Source organism: Xenopus tropicalis, chromosome 9 (genome assembly GCF_000004195.4).
Source record: "Xenopus tropicalis strain Nigerian chromosome 9, UCB_Xtro_10.0, whole genome shotgun sequence".
Classification (NCBI taxonomy): domain Eukaryota; kingdom Metazoa; phylum Chordata; class Amphibia; order Anura; family Pipidae; genus Xenopus; species Xenopus tropicalis.
In genome coordinates, this window is record NC_030685.2 from 81,966,101 (window position 1) to 81,980,081 (window position 13,981).

At 43.3% G+C, this 13,981-nt stretch overlaps 1 protein-coding gene across 1 annotated transcript; it reads left to right on the top strand.

Moving 5' to 3' along the window:
- The first annotated feature begins 2,536 nt into the window (after positions 1-2,536).
- On the top strand, positions 2,537-6,390 carry cxcr4 (C-X-C motif chemokine receptor 4). Its single transcript, NM_001097362.1, has 2 exons — positions 2,537-2,611; positions 4,265-6,390. Exons 1-2 carry the CDS (start codon positions 2,603-2,605, stop codon positions 5,330-5,332), a joined length of 1,077 nt encoding a protein of 358 aa, NP_001090831.1. The 5' UTR covers positions 2,537-2,602; the 3' UTR covers positions 5,333-6,390.
- The last annotated feature ends 7,591 nt before the right edge of the window (positions 6,391-13,981 follow it).

The following is a 13,981-nucleotide window of genomic DNA, read 5'->3' on the forward strand; positions in this document are numbered from 1 at the left end:
TTAAATATGCAAGTACAGCTTATTTCATGCACAGAAAGTTCCTTCTCTGTATATTTGCTTTTATGGCTCAAACTGAGAGCTACCATACTGCTTCCTTTATATGTATGTATGTATGTATATCTTTATTTATAAAGTGCTATTAATACAAACAGGGGGTTATTAAGATAATAATAGATAAATACAAAGTATAACAATAAATACAAGATAAATACAGTTGTAACAAGAGTTAAAGACACAAATGGATGGAGGTCCCTGCCCCGTAGAGCTTACAATCTATATGGGAGGGTAACTTACAGACACAAATAGGCAAATATAAGTGCTGTAGGTGACAGTGGGTGACACTACAATATAAGTGCCAGTTCCCAGATCAGGTGCTGTGCGGTGCTATACTATATATATAATATATAATAGTATAGTATGAAGATATAGCTTATGCACAGAATATTCCTCCCCAGTGTATTTATATGTATAATTATAAACGGGAGCTGCCATTGGGTTAAACAGAACCGCCGGAGCAGAATATCCCTGTCACACACACAGGCTGCGCATTCGGCTTATCTCTAACAAGTCTTTGCTGATCTAAAGGGAAAACAAACCCTACTGGTAGAAAAGTCAAAGACTTGAATGTCTTTCTATAAATTGTCTGCAAAAAATTTAATTTATATTAAAACATAAGTGTGTAAATGTAATTAGAGAATGTACAGCTCATTTATACTGCCCCCCCCCCCCAGCTGTTATTATTGTTATTACTAAGGCTTTTACATGTCGGGGAGTTGCCAAGCGTATGGCTGTCGCCTGTGCCTGGAAACAAGGCAACATTATCTCGTTTGGGATGGGGCCCCGGGGCAATACGCATTAGTTAAGTCTCCTTGGTAATGGAGTTAGGAGCTAAAATCCCACATTTCTGCCAGTCACGTTGATGACATTAGGCAAATTTGTAGCTTTTTAGGAGCATTTGTTGTTTTTGTGTGTTTTATTTATTTGTTTAAGAGATAAGGGGCTGCTCGTGGGAAGTGGTCAGACCTGACGGACTGGGCTCCTTACAGCAACCGGTTCCACCGAGGGATCAGCCTGCAGCCCCCAGTGGCTTTAACTCCCTGGGAATGGATGGAAGAAAGGAGTCAGGCTGGGTGTCTTGCTTCAAATAATCCCCCCCCCCAACTTAATTGGTTCCTTCCCCCCCAAACTGTGCTGCCAACCAATGGGACATGGAATTCCGGCTCTGTCATCAGGCAGCAGTGGGGAGATTGGTTACAGATAGATTTATACTTGAATAGATAGACAGGTAGATAGATATATAGATAGATAATAGAAAGATAGATAGATAGATAGATAGATAGATAGATAGATAGATAGATAGATAGATAGATGATAGATAGATGATAGATAGATATAGATAGATATAGATAGATGATAGATAGATAGATAGATAGATAGATAGATAGATAGATAGATAGATAGATAGATGATAGATAGATAGATGTAGATAGATAGATGATATATAGATAGATGATAGATGATTGATTGATTGATTGATTGATTGATAGATAGAGATAGATAGATAGATAGATAGATAGATGATAGATAGATAGATAGAGATAGATAGATGATAGATAGATGATAGATAGATGATAGATATAGATAGATAGATAGATAGATGATAGAAAGATGATAGATAGATGATAGATATAGATAGATAGATAGATGATAGATAGATATAGATAGATATAGATGATAGATAGATAGATAAATAGATATAGATAGATATAGATGATAGATAGATAGATAGATAGATAGATAGATGATAGATATATATATATAGATGATAGATAGATAGATTATAGTCTGATATATGATGTAAATATTTCATAGAGATAGGTAGAATATTAGTTAAAGAGCATATAATTGGTTTAGGCAGACAGTTAAATACATAATATGATTATATGAGAGAAACAGATATACAGACAGACAGACAGACAGAGAGACAGAGAGATGAAGAGCAGGTAAGTGATTATAGATAGAGGTGAGTAATAATAAAGCAGGTAGAGAGAGGGAAACACAGGGTTAATGGCAGAGGAATCCCACCTGTCTCTGTACCCCCAGTGTAAGCGCTGATGATGATGATGGGGATGAAGGAGGGAAGGGCTGGGGGTAACTGAGCCAAAGCAGCAGCCGCCCCACTGTCCCGTCACTCGTGTGGCTAATTCCCCCCCCCCCCCCCCCCCACGTACGTACATACCATAGGAACCCATTATACCCCGCTGCACCTGCACAGTCAGGAAAACAACTTTGAAATCAAAACATGGGGCAGCTCCCCCCGCCGCCCAGCTCCGCCCCCGGGCTGATGTTCTGTGCAGATGTGAGAGAACAAAGGGCTGCGCCCCCGGTGCAGATGCTGCAGGAGATGCGCTATTGTGCCGCCTGGGAACGCTCCGGACTGGGCGGGCTCTGCGCATGCGCGGGCTGGGGCGGGCACTTATAAAGCTCAGCGCGGCGCTTTCTCCTCAGTCAGTCGGTGCGATTAGTGGATTGTGAGTGCAGTGGGACCTTCTTATCTGCAGCCCTGGAGCAGCAACTGGACATTATCGGATCTATTGCCGGCATGGACGGGGTAAGTCATAGGCATTATATTTATATTCTAATCCTATTGGGCAGCTCTGGGCACAGCATGGGGGGGACGTTCTGCCCAAGTGCCAGGGGTCTGACAGCTGGGCACAGGCGGGGTATAGAGCCTTTGTATGGGACTAAAGGGTAACTTGGCAATAGCCCTATAGCTTATAATGATCCTATTGCGCTAGTATAGATCCCTTGCACTAATACTGATCCCTTGCACTAATAGTGATCCCTTGCACTAATACTGATCCCTTGCACTAATACTGATCCCTTGCACTAATATTGATCCCTTGCACTAATATTGATCCCTTGCACTAATACTGATCCTATTGCTCTGATACTGATCCTATTGATCTAGTATAGATCCATTGCACTACTACTGATCCTATTGCGCTAGTATTGATCCTATTGCCCTAGTATAGATCCCTTGCACTACTACTGATCCTATTGCTCTGATACTGATCCTATTGAACTAGTATAGATCCATTGCACTAATACTGATCCTATTGCTCTGATACTGATCCTATTGATCTAGTATAGATCCATTGCACTACTACTGATCCTATTGCGCTAGTATTGATCCTATTGCCCTAGTATAGATCCCTTGCACTACTACTGATGCCTTGCACTAATACAGATCCTATTGCTCTGATACTGATCCTGTTGCACTAGTACTGATCCCTTGCACCACTACTAAACCTTTTGCGCTGGTATTGATCCTGTTGCACTACTACTGATCCCTTACACTAATTCTGATCCTATTGCACTAGTATAGATCCCTTGCACTACTACTGATCCCTTACACTAATTCTGATCCTATTGAACTAGTATAGATCCCTTGCACTACTACTGATGCCTTACACTAATACTGATCCTAGAGCACTAGTACTGATCTCTTGCACTGTTCCATTGTTCCATTACTATCCCCTGAACTGAGCAAGTCACTGAGAAGTGCACAAATTGTGTATCTGTGTATATAGATAAATATATACATATATTATTGTGCGCCTTTTATTCTATCCCCCTCTTTTTCTCACACCCCCCCAGCCCTGTACATCGCTGTATTCAAAAAACCGTTGCTCTGACCTGACTCAGCCCCAACTTCCCTTTCATGGGTCTCTGGCAAATCAGTGGGCTCCCCTGTGTGTAACCCCAAAAGAAAGTTGTTTTGTTCATTTCAGAAGAGGAAACCGCTTGTTGCCACACCGATGTGTAGAACCCTTTAGTAAGCCCAGTGAGTAAGCAGAGAGAGTAGCGCAGACATTGCTGTGTAAGGGTATAGTAGGGCACCGAAGCACACTCGCCGGCTTCTCTAAGTGCCATTTAGTAGCCAACCTGGCACTGATCTCAACCCTGGCACAAGTCCCTTCGCTGATTCTTAAGCCCTGATTGTGTTGTTATTGTTGCTGCTAAAATTCCTGTACTCGTTTCTGCTTTTGTACTGGCCAAGTCCAATAATCTGGCGTCGGGTTCTCTTATACTTGTTTGTGACACGTGAAAGTGTTTCCTGACTTACTAAGCAATAAGAGCTGAAGGAAGCATAAATTATTGTGTATATATATATATAGTTTATTGCACTGGAGTCCCTATGGGGCTGACAGTCACGCTGTTTAGTCTGCATCCCATCTAACAAATCCCTTGTCTCTTGCAGTTTTCCGGTGGCATCGATATCAATATATTTGACAGCAACTCCACGGAGAATGGTTCCGGGGACTTTGAGGATTTCAGTGAGCCGTGCTTCATGCACGACAACAGCGACTTTAACCGGATCTTCTTGCCCACGATCTACTCCTTCATTTTCCTGCTGGGCATCATCGGGAATGGACTGGTGGTGGTGGTCATGGGCTATCAAAAGAAATCCAGGACCATGACGGACAAATACCGGCTGCACCTTTCGGTGGCCGACCTGCTTTTTGTGTTCACCCTGCCCTTCTGGTCTGTGGATGCTGCCATTGGATGGTACTTTAAGGAGTTCCTCTGCAAGGCGGTCCATGTCATTTATACTGTCAACCTGTACAGCAGCGTTCTGATTCTGGCGTTCATCAGCCTCGACCGCTACTTGGCGATTGTCCATGCCACCAACAGCCAAGGCTCGAGGAAGATGCTGGCCGACAAAGTGGTGTACGCCGGCGTGTGGCTTCCAGCCCTTCTGCTGACGGTGCCCGACTTGGTGTTTGCTCGGGTCAGCGATGAAAATGGGCAGTTCGTGTGCGACCGCATTTACCCCATCGACAACCGGGAGACTTGGACTGTTGGGTTTAGGTTCCTGCACATCACGGTTGGACTTATCTTGCCTGGTCTGATCATTCTGATCTGTTACTGTGTCATCATATCAAAGCTTTCCCACTCCAAGGGCCACCAGAAGCGCAAAGCCTTAAAGACCACCGTCATCCTCATCTTGGCCTTCTTCGCCTGTTGGCTTCCTTACTATGTCTGCCTCACTACCGACACATTCATGTTGCTTGGGCTGTTGAAGGCCGACTGTATTTGGGAGAACACCCTACACAAAGCCATATCCATCACGGAGGCCTTGGCCTTCTTCCACTGCTGCCTCAACCCCATCCTCTACGCCTTCCTTGGGGCCAAATTCAAGACCTCCGCTCAGAATGCCTTCACATCGGTCAGCAGGGGCTCAAGCTTAAAAATATTGTCCAAAAAGCGAGCCGGACTTTCTTCTGTCTCAACAGAATCCGAATCCTCCAGTTTCCACTCCAGCTAACAGTGCTCGGGGGCCTATGGACAGATTTTATATGAAGCTAAAGACTGATCTCCATGTATATAGTTCATTTGCCATATGGATTTATATTGACTTATCTTTAATGACTATGACACTTCCTTGCCTTATTTATATGAACCCCCCCCCCCCCATTTATGTGCGTGTGTCTTTAAAGTAGGCGGGCCCTGTGAACTATTGATTGGTTCATGATAAATTTGTTATCCTTTTATATGAATTCCAAAGTCAAACTACCCAACATTCAGATTCACCCACCGTCGCAGTGTTAGCCAATGAGAACAATGAATTCATTTTTTTTTTTGTTATTCGCAGACCAATGAAATCAGAGCATTTCATTGATGATTTCCCAGTGTGTTTTTAAGTAAATACTGCAATGCTTTTGTAGATACGAGTTGAGGTTTCTGCTTGTAGTTTAGGAAACCAGTGGTGAAGCTGTAGGTGTTTCAGATAACTAGAAAGTTGGTTATTTTAAACTGGTAGTAGCGTCTGAGTGGGTGTAGGGGGCGATTGGAAGATCACTGGGCTGTTAACCATTGCAGTTCACATTATCCCCTGTGGGTGGTGCTTCACATAAGCCAAAGCTTGTTAAACTAAGTTGCGATTAAAAAAGCGGAGAGGCAAATGAGAATGATAATTGCTGGCTTTGATGAACTTAGATATGCACCAATCACAGCCAATTCCTAATTCGAGCTTTTCAGCTTCAAATGATGACAAACGTGGGTACCTTAATTACTTTGTACCCGTGAAGGCACTTAAAACTACATAATCATTTTGTGCTGTGACATCCGCAGATCTCTAATCTGTAGCACTGCACCTATTAAATGACTATATGGCATCTTCTGGGCATGCTGGGATTTGTAGTCCAGTAGTGGCTGCAGTGCAACAGCTTAGCTATCACTGACTGCCCCATACAGGTCCAACAGCCCTTCCAGGCTTCTACGTCTTACCGTTCCCCCCCCCCCCCCCCATAAGCCACGTTAGAGGAGACACTTTAATTAATGTTGTATATTTTGTGTTTGTCAATAAAACCTGATTGAATGAAATGCCTTGTCGTCTGGTGTGTACAATATCTTTATACCATAATAAGGGGCCAGACCTGTGGCCCCAAGTGTCTTTTGGCTACAATTTATACTGACTATACTATGAAGATTCTCATTCATACAGGATATACAGTATCTAGTGGAATTGAGTCTAAAGCAACTGCAAAAACTCAGAAAAGTCCAGTTGTTTTAGACTTAATTCCACTAGATACTGTATACTGACTATATATTATTCTTTATAGTTATACTAACGGGTAGGAATTGCCATACTGCTTTGCTCAGGATCTATTTCTAAGCAGCAGTGGTCCTGTTTCACTTTATATTTCAATAGCAGTAAGCAATATGGCAGCAATGAATACATGTATTATTATTAATATTAACATTTATTTATAAAGCGCCAACATATCCCGCAGCGCTGTACAATAAGTGGGTTTTATACATTGGACATACAGAGTAACATATAAAGTAATCAATAACCGATACAAGAGGGGAAGAGAGCCCTGCCCAAAAGAGCTTACACTCTATAAAGAGAAGGTATATTCTGTGCACACAATAAGTTATATTCTCATACTGTACTAAGGGGAGTATTAAGATATACAGACGTATTCTGTGCACAGAAATAGCTATAACCTTGTGCAACAGAAGCCCCACAAACAGGTATAAATGCAAATATAAAGAGTAAAATATAACCTTATACAGTAATGTATACTAAGAGAAAAATAAGTTTAAAAAGGTATACTTTCCCTTTAAGAACTTCCCCCCCCTGATCTTTATAACAGGGAATGTGTGACCTTTCATTGGTGCCAATGGCAAATCATTAATGGGAGAATTTCATGGGATTAACCAGGGCCTGAATGGAAAGGGGTGGGGGAATCTGATTAAACACCTTGCCATTCTGGTATTATCTATGACACCCAGGCTTGGAAGCATTAGTAGGTACTAAGCAGAGTGATAAAGTCAAGCGGGGGCTTATCCAACCCTGGATCATCACTGGCCATTGGCCAAACAATGCTCTAATTAACGGCCTTGGTGGTGAAACTCCGGGTCACAAAATGGGAATTGGGAAGCAAAAGGATTTACAATTTGGTCGTTTGCAGCTTATTCCCATAATGGCACTGAAACCAGAGAGTAATCTGCTTTTCCCACTATGAATTCAATCAGTGCAGAACAGAGAAGAAATAACATTGCCCCTACTTTGTAATATAAGGATACGAAAAGCCAGTTCTATGGCCTGGATGGCAGCTTTAAAGCCATTTATCTATATGTACACCTACTCAGGGGACTCCTTGGTGACTTGTAATGTCCTTGTGTTTCACAACAGGATAGACATTTCCTCTTGTATATTAAATATAGATGATGTATGTACACCTATTCCAGCTACAACAGACACTGCTCCCTTAGGGGCCCTGGAATTCTCAGCTGGAATGACATAAAAAGGCAGTGCCATTTGCACACTTTGCACAAACACAGATGTCCTGGGACTGTCACCAAATGCAGCCGGAATGGGGAATCCTTTTGGGACATGTGTCCTTCCCAAACTCACAGAAAATCATTTGCTGTAACATTACCTACAGCAGCAATATGGCTTTATGTCAATATATAGTGAAAAAAGTGCCCCCTGTTGTAAAATATAAGGATATTATATGTCACTGAGGAGTTCCTTATAATATATAGTGAATAAAGTACCCCCTATTGTAACATATAGGGATATTATAAGTCCCCGAGGAGTTCCTTATAATATATAGTGAATAAAGTGCCCCCTATTGTAACATATAGGGATAGTATAAGTCACAGAGGAGTTCCTTATAATATATAGTGAATAAAGTACCCCCTATTGTAACATATAGGGATATTATAAGTCCCCGAGGAGTTCCTTATAATATATAGTGAATAAAGTACCCCCTATTGTAACATATAGGGATATTATAAGTCCCCGAGGAGTTCCTTATAATATATAGTGAATAAAGTGCCTCCTATTGTAACATATAGGGATAATATAAGTCACAGAGGAGTTCCTTGTAATATATAGTGAATAAAGTGCCCCCTATTGTAACATATAGGGATATTATAAGTCCCCGAGGAGTTCCTTATAATATATAGTGAATAAAGTGCCCCCTATTGTAAAATATAGGGATATTATAAGTCCCCGAGGAGTTCCTTATAATATATAGTGAATAAAGTACCCCCTATTGTAACATATAGGGATATTATAAGCCCCCGAGGGGTTCCTTATAATATATAGTGAATAAAGTACCCCCTGATGTAAAATATAAGGATATTATATGTCACTGAGGAGTTCCATGACCACATTAAAGCACAGGCTGCTTTTAAACAGGTCATGGAACTCCGAGGTGACTTCTAATATCCTCATATTTTACAACAGGGGGTACTTTATTTATTATAATATACAAGTTTCAGTGAGTCATGTGACAGAAATGACATCACTAAGCTCCAATTATAACTGATGACATCACTAAGCACCATTTATAAGGATAGGGAATTGACCAAACTGTATATTATAATAATATTATTGCCTGGTGCAACCAACTGGCCCCTTGGTATGGGTGAGGGGAATTTAGAATAATCTGAATATACGCTTAAATGTCAATTATTGATTTATTTACTAACTTGTCTGCAAATGTACATTTTATCAATAAGGTCAGCGGTGAGTAAACACTACGGAACTCATTAACCAACTCTGAGCAATGAGCTTCTCCTAAGGAGTCGCCTGCCCTATTTCACCCATTAGCAACCTGACCCACAATATGTATTTTAGCATTGGGTGCTCAGTTGTTTTTGGTGCCATTTAAGTGTCCCTGAATTGGGTGGAAACTCCCTATGACTTCCACAATGGCTCCATATTAGCATCCCCTTCCACCATGGCACCTTCCTGGCAGCCAATACCTCACTGGAAGGCTGGGCACCATATTACCTCCACAAGGGTTCCCTATTATCAGCCAATACCTTACTGGCAGTCTGGGCACCATCTCCATATCCCCTCTACAAGGATTCCCTATTATCAGCCAATATCTCAGTGGCAGTCTGGGCGCCATCTCCATATCCCCTCTACAAGGATTCCCTATTATCAGCCAATATCTCAGTGGCAGTCTGGGCGCCATCTCCATATCCCCTCTACAAGGATTCCCTATTATCAGCCAATATCTCAGTGGCAGGTTGGGTGCCATCTCCATATCCCCTCTACAAGGATTCCCTATTATCAGCCAATATCTCAGTGGCAGGTTGGGTGCCATCTCCATATCCCCTCTACAAGGATTCCCTATTATCAGCCAATATCTCAGTGGCAGTCTGGGCGCCATCTCCATATCCCCTCTACAAGGATTCCCTATTATCAGCCAATATCTCAGGGGCAGTCTGGGCGCCATCTCCATATCCCCTCTACAAGGATTCCCTATTATCAGCCAATATCTCAGGGGCAGTCTGGGCGCCATCTCCATATCCCCTCTACAAGGATTCCCTATTATCAGCCAATATCTCAGTGGCAGTCTGGGCGCCATCTCCATATCCCCTCTACAAGGATTCCCTATTATCAGCCAATATCTCAGTGGCAGTCTGGGCGCCATCTCCATATCCCCTCTACAAGGGTTCCCTATTATCAGCCAATATCTCAGTGGCAGGTTGGGTGCCATCTCCATATCCCCTCTACAAGGGTTCCCTATTATCAGCCAATACCCCGGTAGCAGGTTGGGTGCCATCTCTATAATACCTGCACCAGGGCTTTCTATTAGCAGCCAGTGCTTCAATGGCAGGTTGGGTATCATCTCCATTGGGGTTTCCTATTATCAGCCAATAGCTCAATGGCAGCCTGTGCTCCATCCCAATATCACTTCCACCAGGACTGCCCATTATTATCAGGCAGTACCTTAGTAGCAGGCTGGGCACCATATCAATATCACTCCCACAGGGCTTTGTATTAGCAGCTAGTGGTTCAGTGGCAAGGTGGGCTCCATCCCCATATAACCTCAGTGGGCTCCCCAATAGCAGCCAATACCTCAGGCCTGGAACCAACTCTCACCACTATTAGGATTTCCTTTTAACGGGCAATGTCTGAGACGGAGCCTAATGCCTATACCTCCTCCACCAGGGCTTCCTATTATTTTTTTCTTTTTAAGATCATTACAAGAAGCCTAGAGGGTCCTTATAACACTGGGTGACAGGGTGCTAGACAAGAGATAGGCTTCATCAGGCAATCATTTTTAAGTCCTATACTGAAATGCCCAGCTCCAGAATGGGATTGAGAATAGACCCTGGAATTTCCAGTACACAGAGGCCCGAACAGACCCATATGGTACATATAATGATGTTGGGAATATTGCCCAATGCTCTGCTTGGTACAAAATGCCACATCAAAGCACCCTAAGATTACCATCCAGTTTCCCATCCCAGTAAATCTGTCACTTTCCCAAACACTTCCATGTATTTCCCATACAAAGCCTTAAAGTGACGACGGCTCTTTTTCTTCCTCCCCCTTATCTGAGAGCCTTGTTATTTCACTGTCAGCCCCACTGATTGAATTGAAGGCTTCAGTGCAAATGGTCAGTGGGCGCATCCATTTGTTTCAATGAACTGAGTGAAAAGAGGGCCTTTATTGGAGTGGGGGCTGTCATTCCTTTCAAAGGAAAACAAACATCGTAAACCCAGAGCTGCAGATAAAGATGTTATTTTCTCATTTATGCTGTGATGTTAGTCATTAGACTGGTCCCGGGCAGGAACATTCCCATTTCATAGCTATTTTGTCCCTGTAATTGATTTGTGTTGCGGATCATTTGAGGTCTGAGTGGCATAAAATCCCAATTTCATCATTTTCTGCACTGAAATGTCTAAAACAAAATATGGTCTTTGTATTTTTACAAAATTTTAGTTAAATCTCGACAAAAAAAATGTATGAAACCCACTTATTGTACAGCGCTGCGGGGTATGTTGGCGCTTTATAAATAAATGCTAATAATAAAATGTTTCTGTGTGTGTAAAATATCATGGTTGGGTCCCATTATATCAGTGCAATAAGGCTGTCCAAACTACAGATGAATAAAAATGTCCCTTTGGATTCTTGCCCTTTGGAACCAATGACTTTGACATTCAGTTCTATCTGCGTCCCTGATACGAGTGGCCGCCAGCGCAGCTCTGAGAGTGATTGGGATTTATTGCCCATAAAGTGATTTGCAGTCTCCCCGATGGGCCCTGGGCAGCCTCGCATCTCCATTAGGGACGGCTTTTATTCAATTCCACGCATATCGGAGCGTGAAAATGTAAAACAAAGGTGAACGTTTATCAAAGGCAAAAGGGCCCATCTATTATCTTGTTGGCTTATTCAGCACAAATTCCTGCGTGGTCCCCACAGGCAGATGCCCCTGTCCCATCGCTATCTCCTTACAGTAGCGTGGGATTATATGCTCTACCATGTCCCCCTAGGCACAAACTAGAGGGGCACAAACAACATGGAGACAGTTTTCAGTCCCTTTCTCCAAAATCTTTGCCTTAGTTCCTTTTGCTTTGTGTTTTGATATATAAACCCCATGGTCTTGCCATGTAAGCTTACAATCTACAGTCATTTATGTTCCAGCTTGAAGGGAATAAACTGTACAAGAAGTAAAGATGAAACCAGGGAAAGGGTCTCTATCTGTGGGATAGTGTGTATAGTAAGCAGGGTCGAACTGGGGAGTGAAGGGCCCACTGGGGCTCCCGCCCATAGCCCCCCCAGAGCGGCCCCCCTAACCCCCCTCGCAGGGCCCCCCACCCGACGTCCTCCCCTGAGCACGTAAAATTAACGCGTCAGGGCAGGAGCGGTGGGGAAGGGGGAGCGTCGCAAGGGTCGGGACTGAGCCGCTGGGGCCCACTAGAGCCGGGGCCCACCAGGATTTTTCCCGGTGTCCCGGTGGCCCAGTCTGACCCTGATAGTAAGGCACAACCAGGTCTAAACTGGAATCTAAAATAGGCCCTGACATTCCAAGTACACAGAGGCCCAAACATCCCCCCCAGCCCAATAAATAATGACTGTCTGTGGCATCTTATAGCAGCCCCTCTGGCATTTGCCAGAACCCACAAAATAGTGTGTGTGGCAAGGCACAACTGTACAAGGGGGCTGTATCTGTGGTATAGTGTGTATAGTAAGGCACAACTGTGCCAGAGGGGCTGTATTTGTGGGATAGGGTGTATAGTAAGGCACAACTGTGCCAGAGGGGCTGTATTTGTGGGATAGGGTGTATAGTAAGGCACAACTGTGCCAGAGGGGCTGTATTTGTGGGATAGGGTGTATAGTAAGGCACAACTGTGCCAGAGGGGCTGTATTTGTGGGATAGGGTGTATAGTAAGGCACAACTGTGACAGGGGCTTTATCTATGGAATAGGGTGTAAAGTAAGGCCACAATTGTGCCAGGGAAGGGGCTGAATCTGCATTATTGTGGCATAGGGGTTGAATTATGAGGCACAGCCTGCATTGGTGCATTATATTGGTCCCCTAATGCAAGAAACATCTGAGCTGACCAGGGTCTAATGGTACATTCTCGCTGCCAGGAAGCAATAAAATGGATTTCCAATATTGTCTGAAGGATTAACGCGAGAGATGACAGGACAAAGTACTTAAGTCGAGTCTCACAATATGACCTAATGCTGATACACTAAATGGCTACACAAGGCAAAAGAAATCTCTAGATTTAAGGACAGTGACTCCCACCCCCAGTCAGGCAAATATTTACAGCAAACATATACCTGAGCCGGGGCACGTAGGGCCCTGTAACCTGATCTCCGGGCCCCTCGGTCAGGTAAAATAACAATTAAGGGCCATTATTGCCATTCGGTTATAATCGTTTCTACATTAATATAGCAGGGCCACTTGGGTGGGTTAGTAGTCTGATGGCCACATCGGAAGTGGCCCTATGTAGGAGTGAGCCTGGGCCTACAGAATGAAGGGTTGGGCTGTAGGAGTGTAGGTGAGTGTTGGTGGCTGTGCCAGCTCTATGGCTGCCATTATTTTGCCCCTGGCCAGTAAAAATGACTTTTATACCAGCATTAATAAACCCTCTCACTTCACCCTAATTCGCCTTCAGGCTGGGAATATTCCCTGCTTTAGACTTCCTAAGGGCACCAACACCACAGTCCTACTGGCCTTACCCATATGTATACAGAGAAGGACCATCTGTATAAGGAAGTAAAGGCCCAAGATGGAGGCTGGCACTGGGAAACAGGCAGGTTCTGGGTAAAGTCCAAAAGTCCTAGGGGTTGAACCCTTACATGGCCACCTAGGGTTGCCACCTCTTTGGTTTTGATCCAAACAGTTCGGGTCTCAACTGTCTGTTGGGTTTTCATCATTGTGAAACACGAGCAGTAATCTGACCAATAAGTGAGAAACATTTATATATGAAGATCCTCACCTTGATTTTTCCTATCAACATGGCTTTGTTACATAGTTACATAAGGCTGAAAAAAGACCATCAAGAGTCTATCAAAAGAGTCCATCAAGTTTATCAAGTACAGTTCATTTCTTATTATTACAGAAAGAAAAAGCAAACCAACCAAAAACATGGAATTAGAATTGCTGCTTTTAGAGCTTTTTGGATAACTTGTTTCTGTATAATAG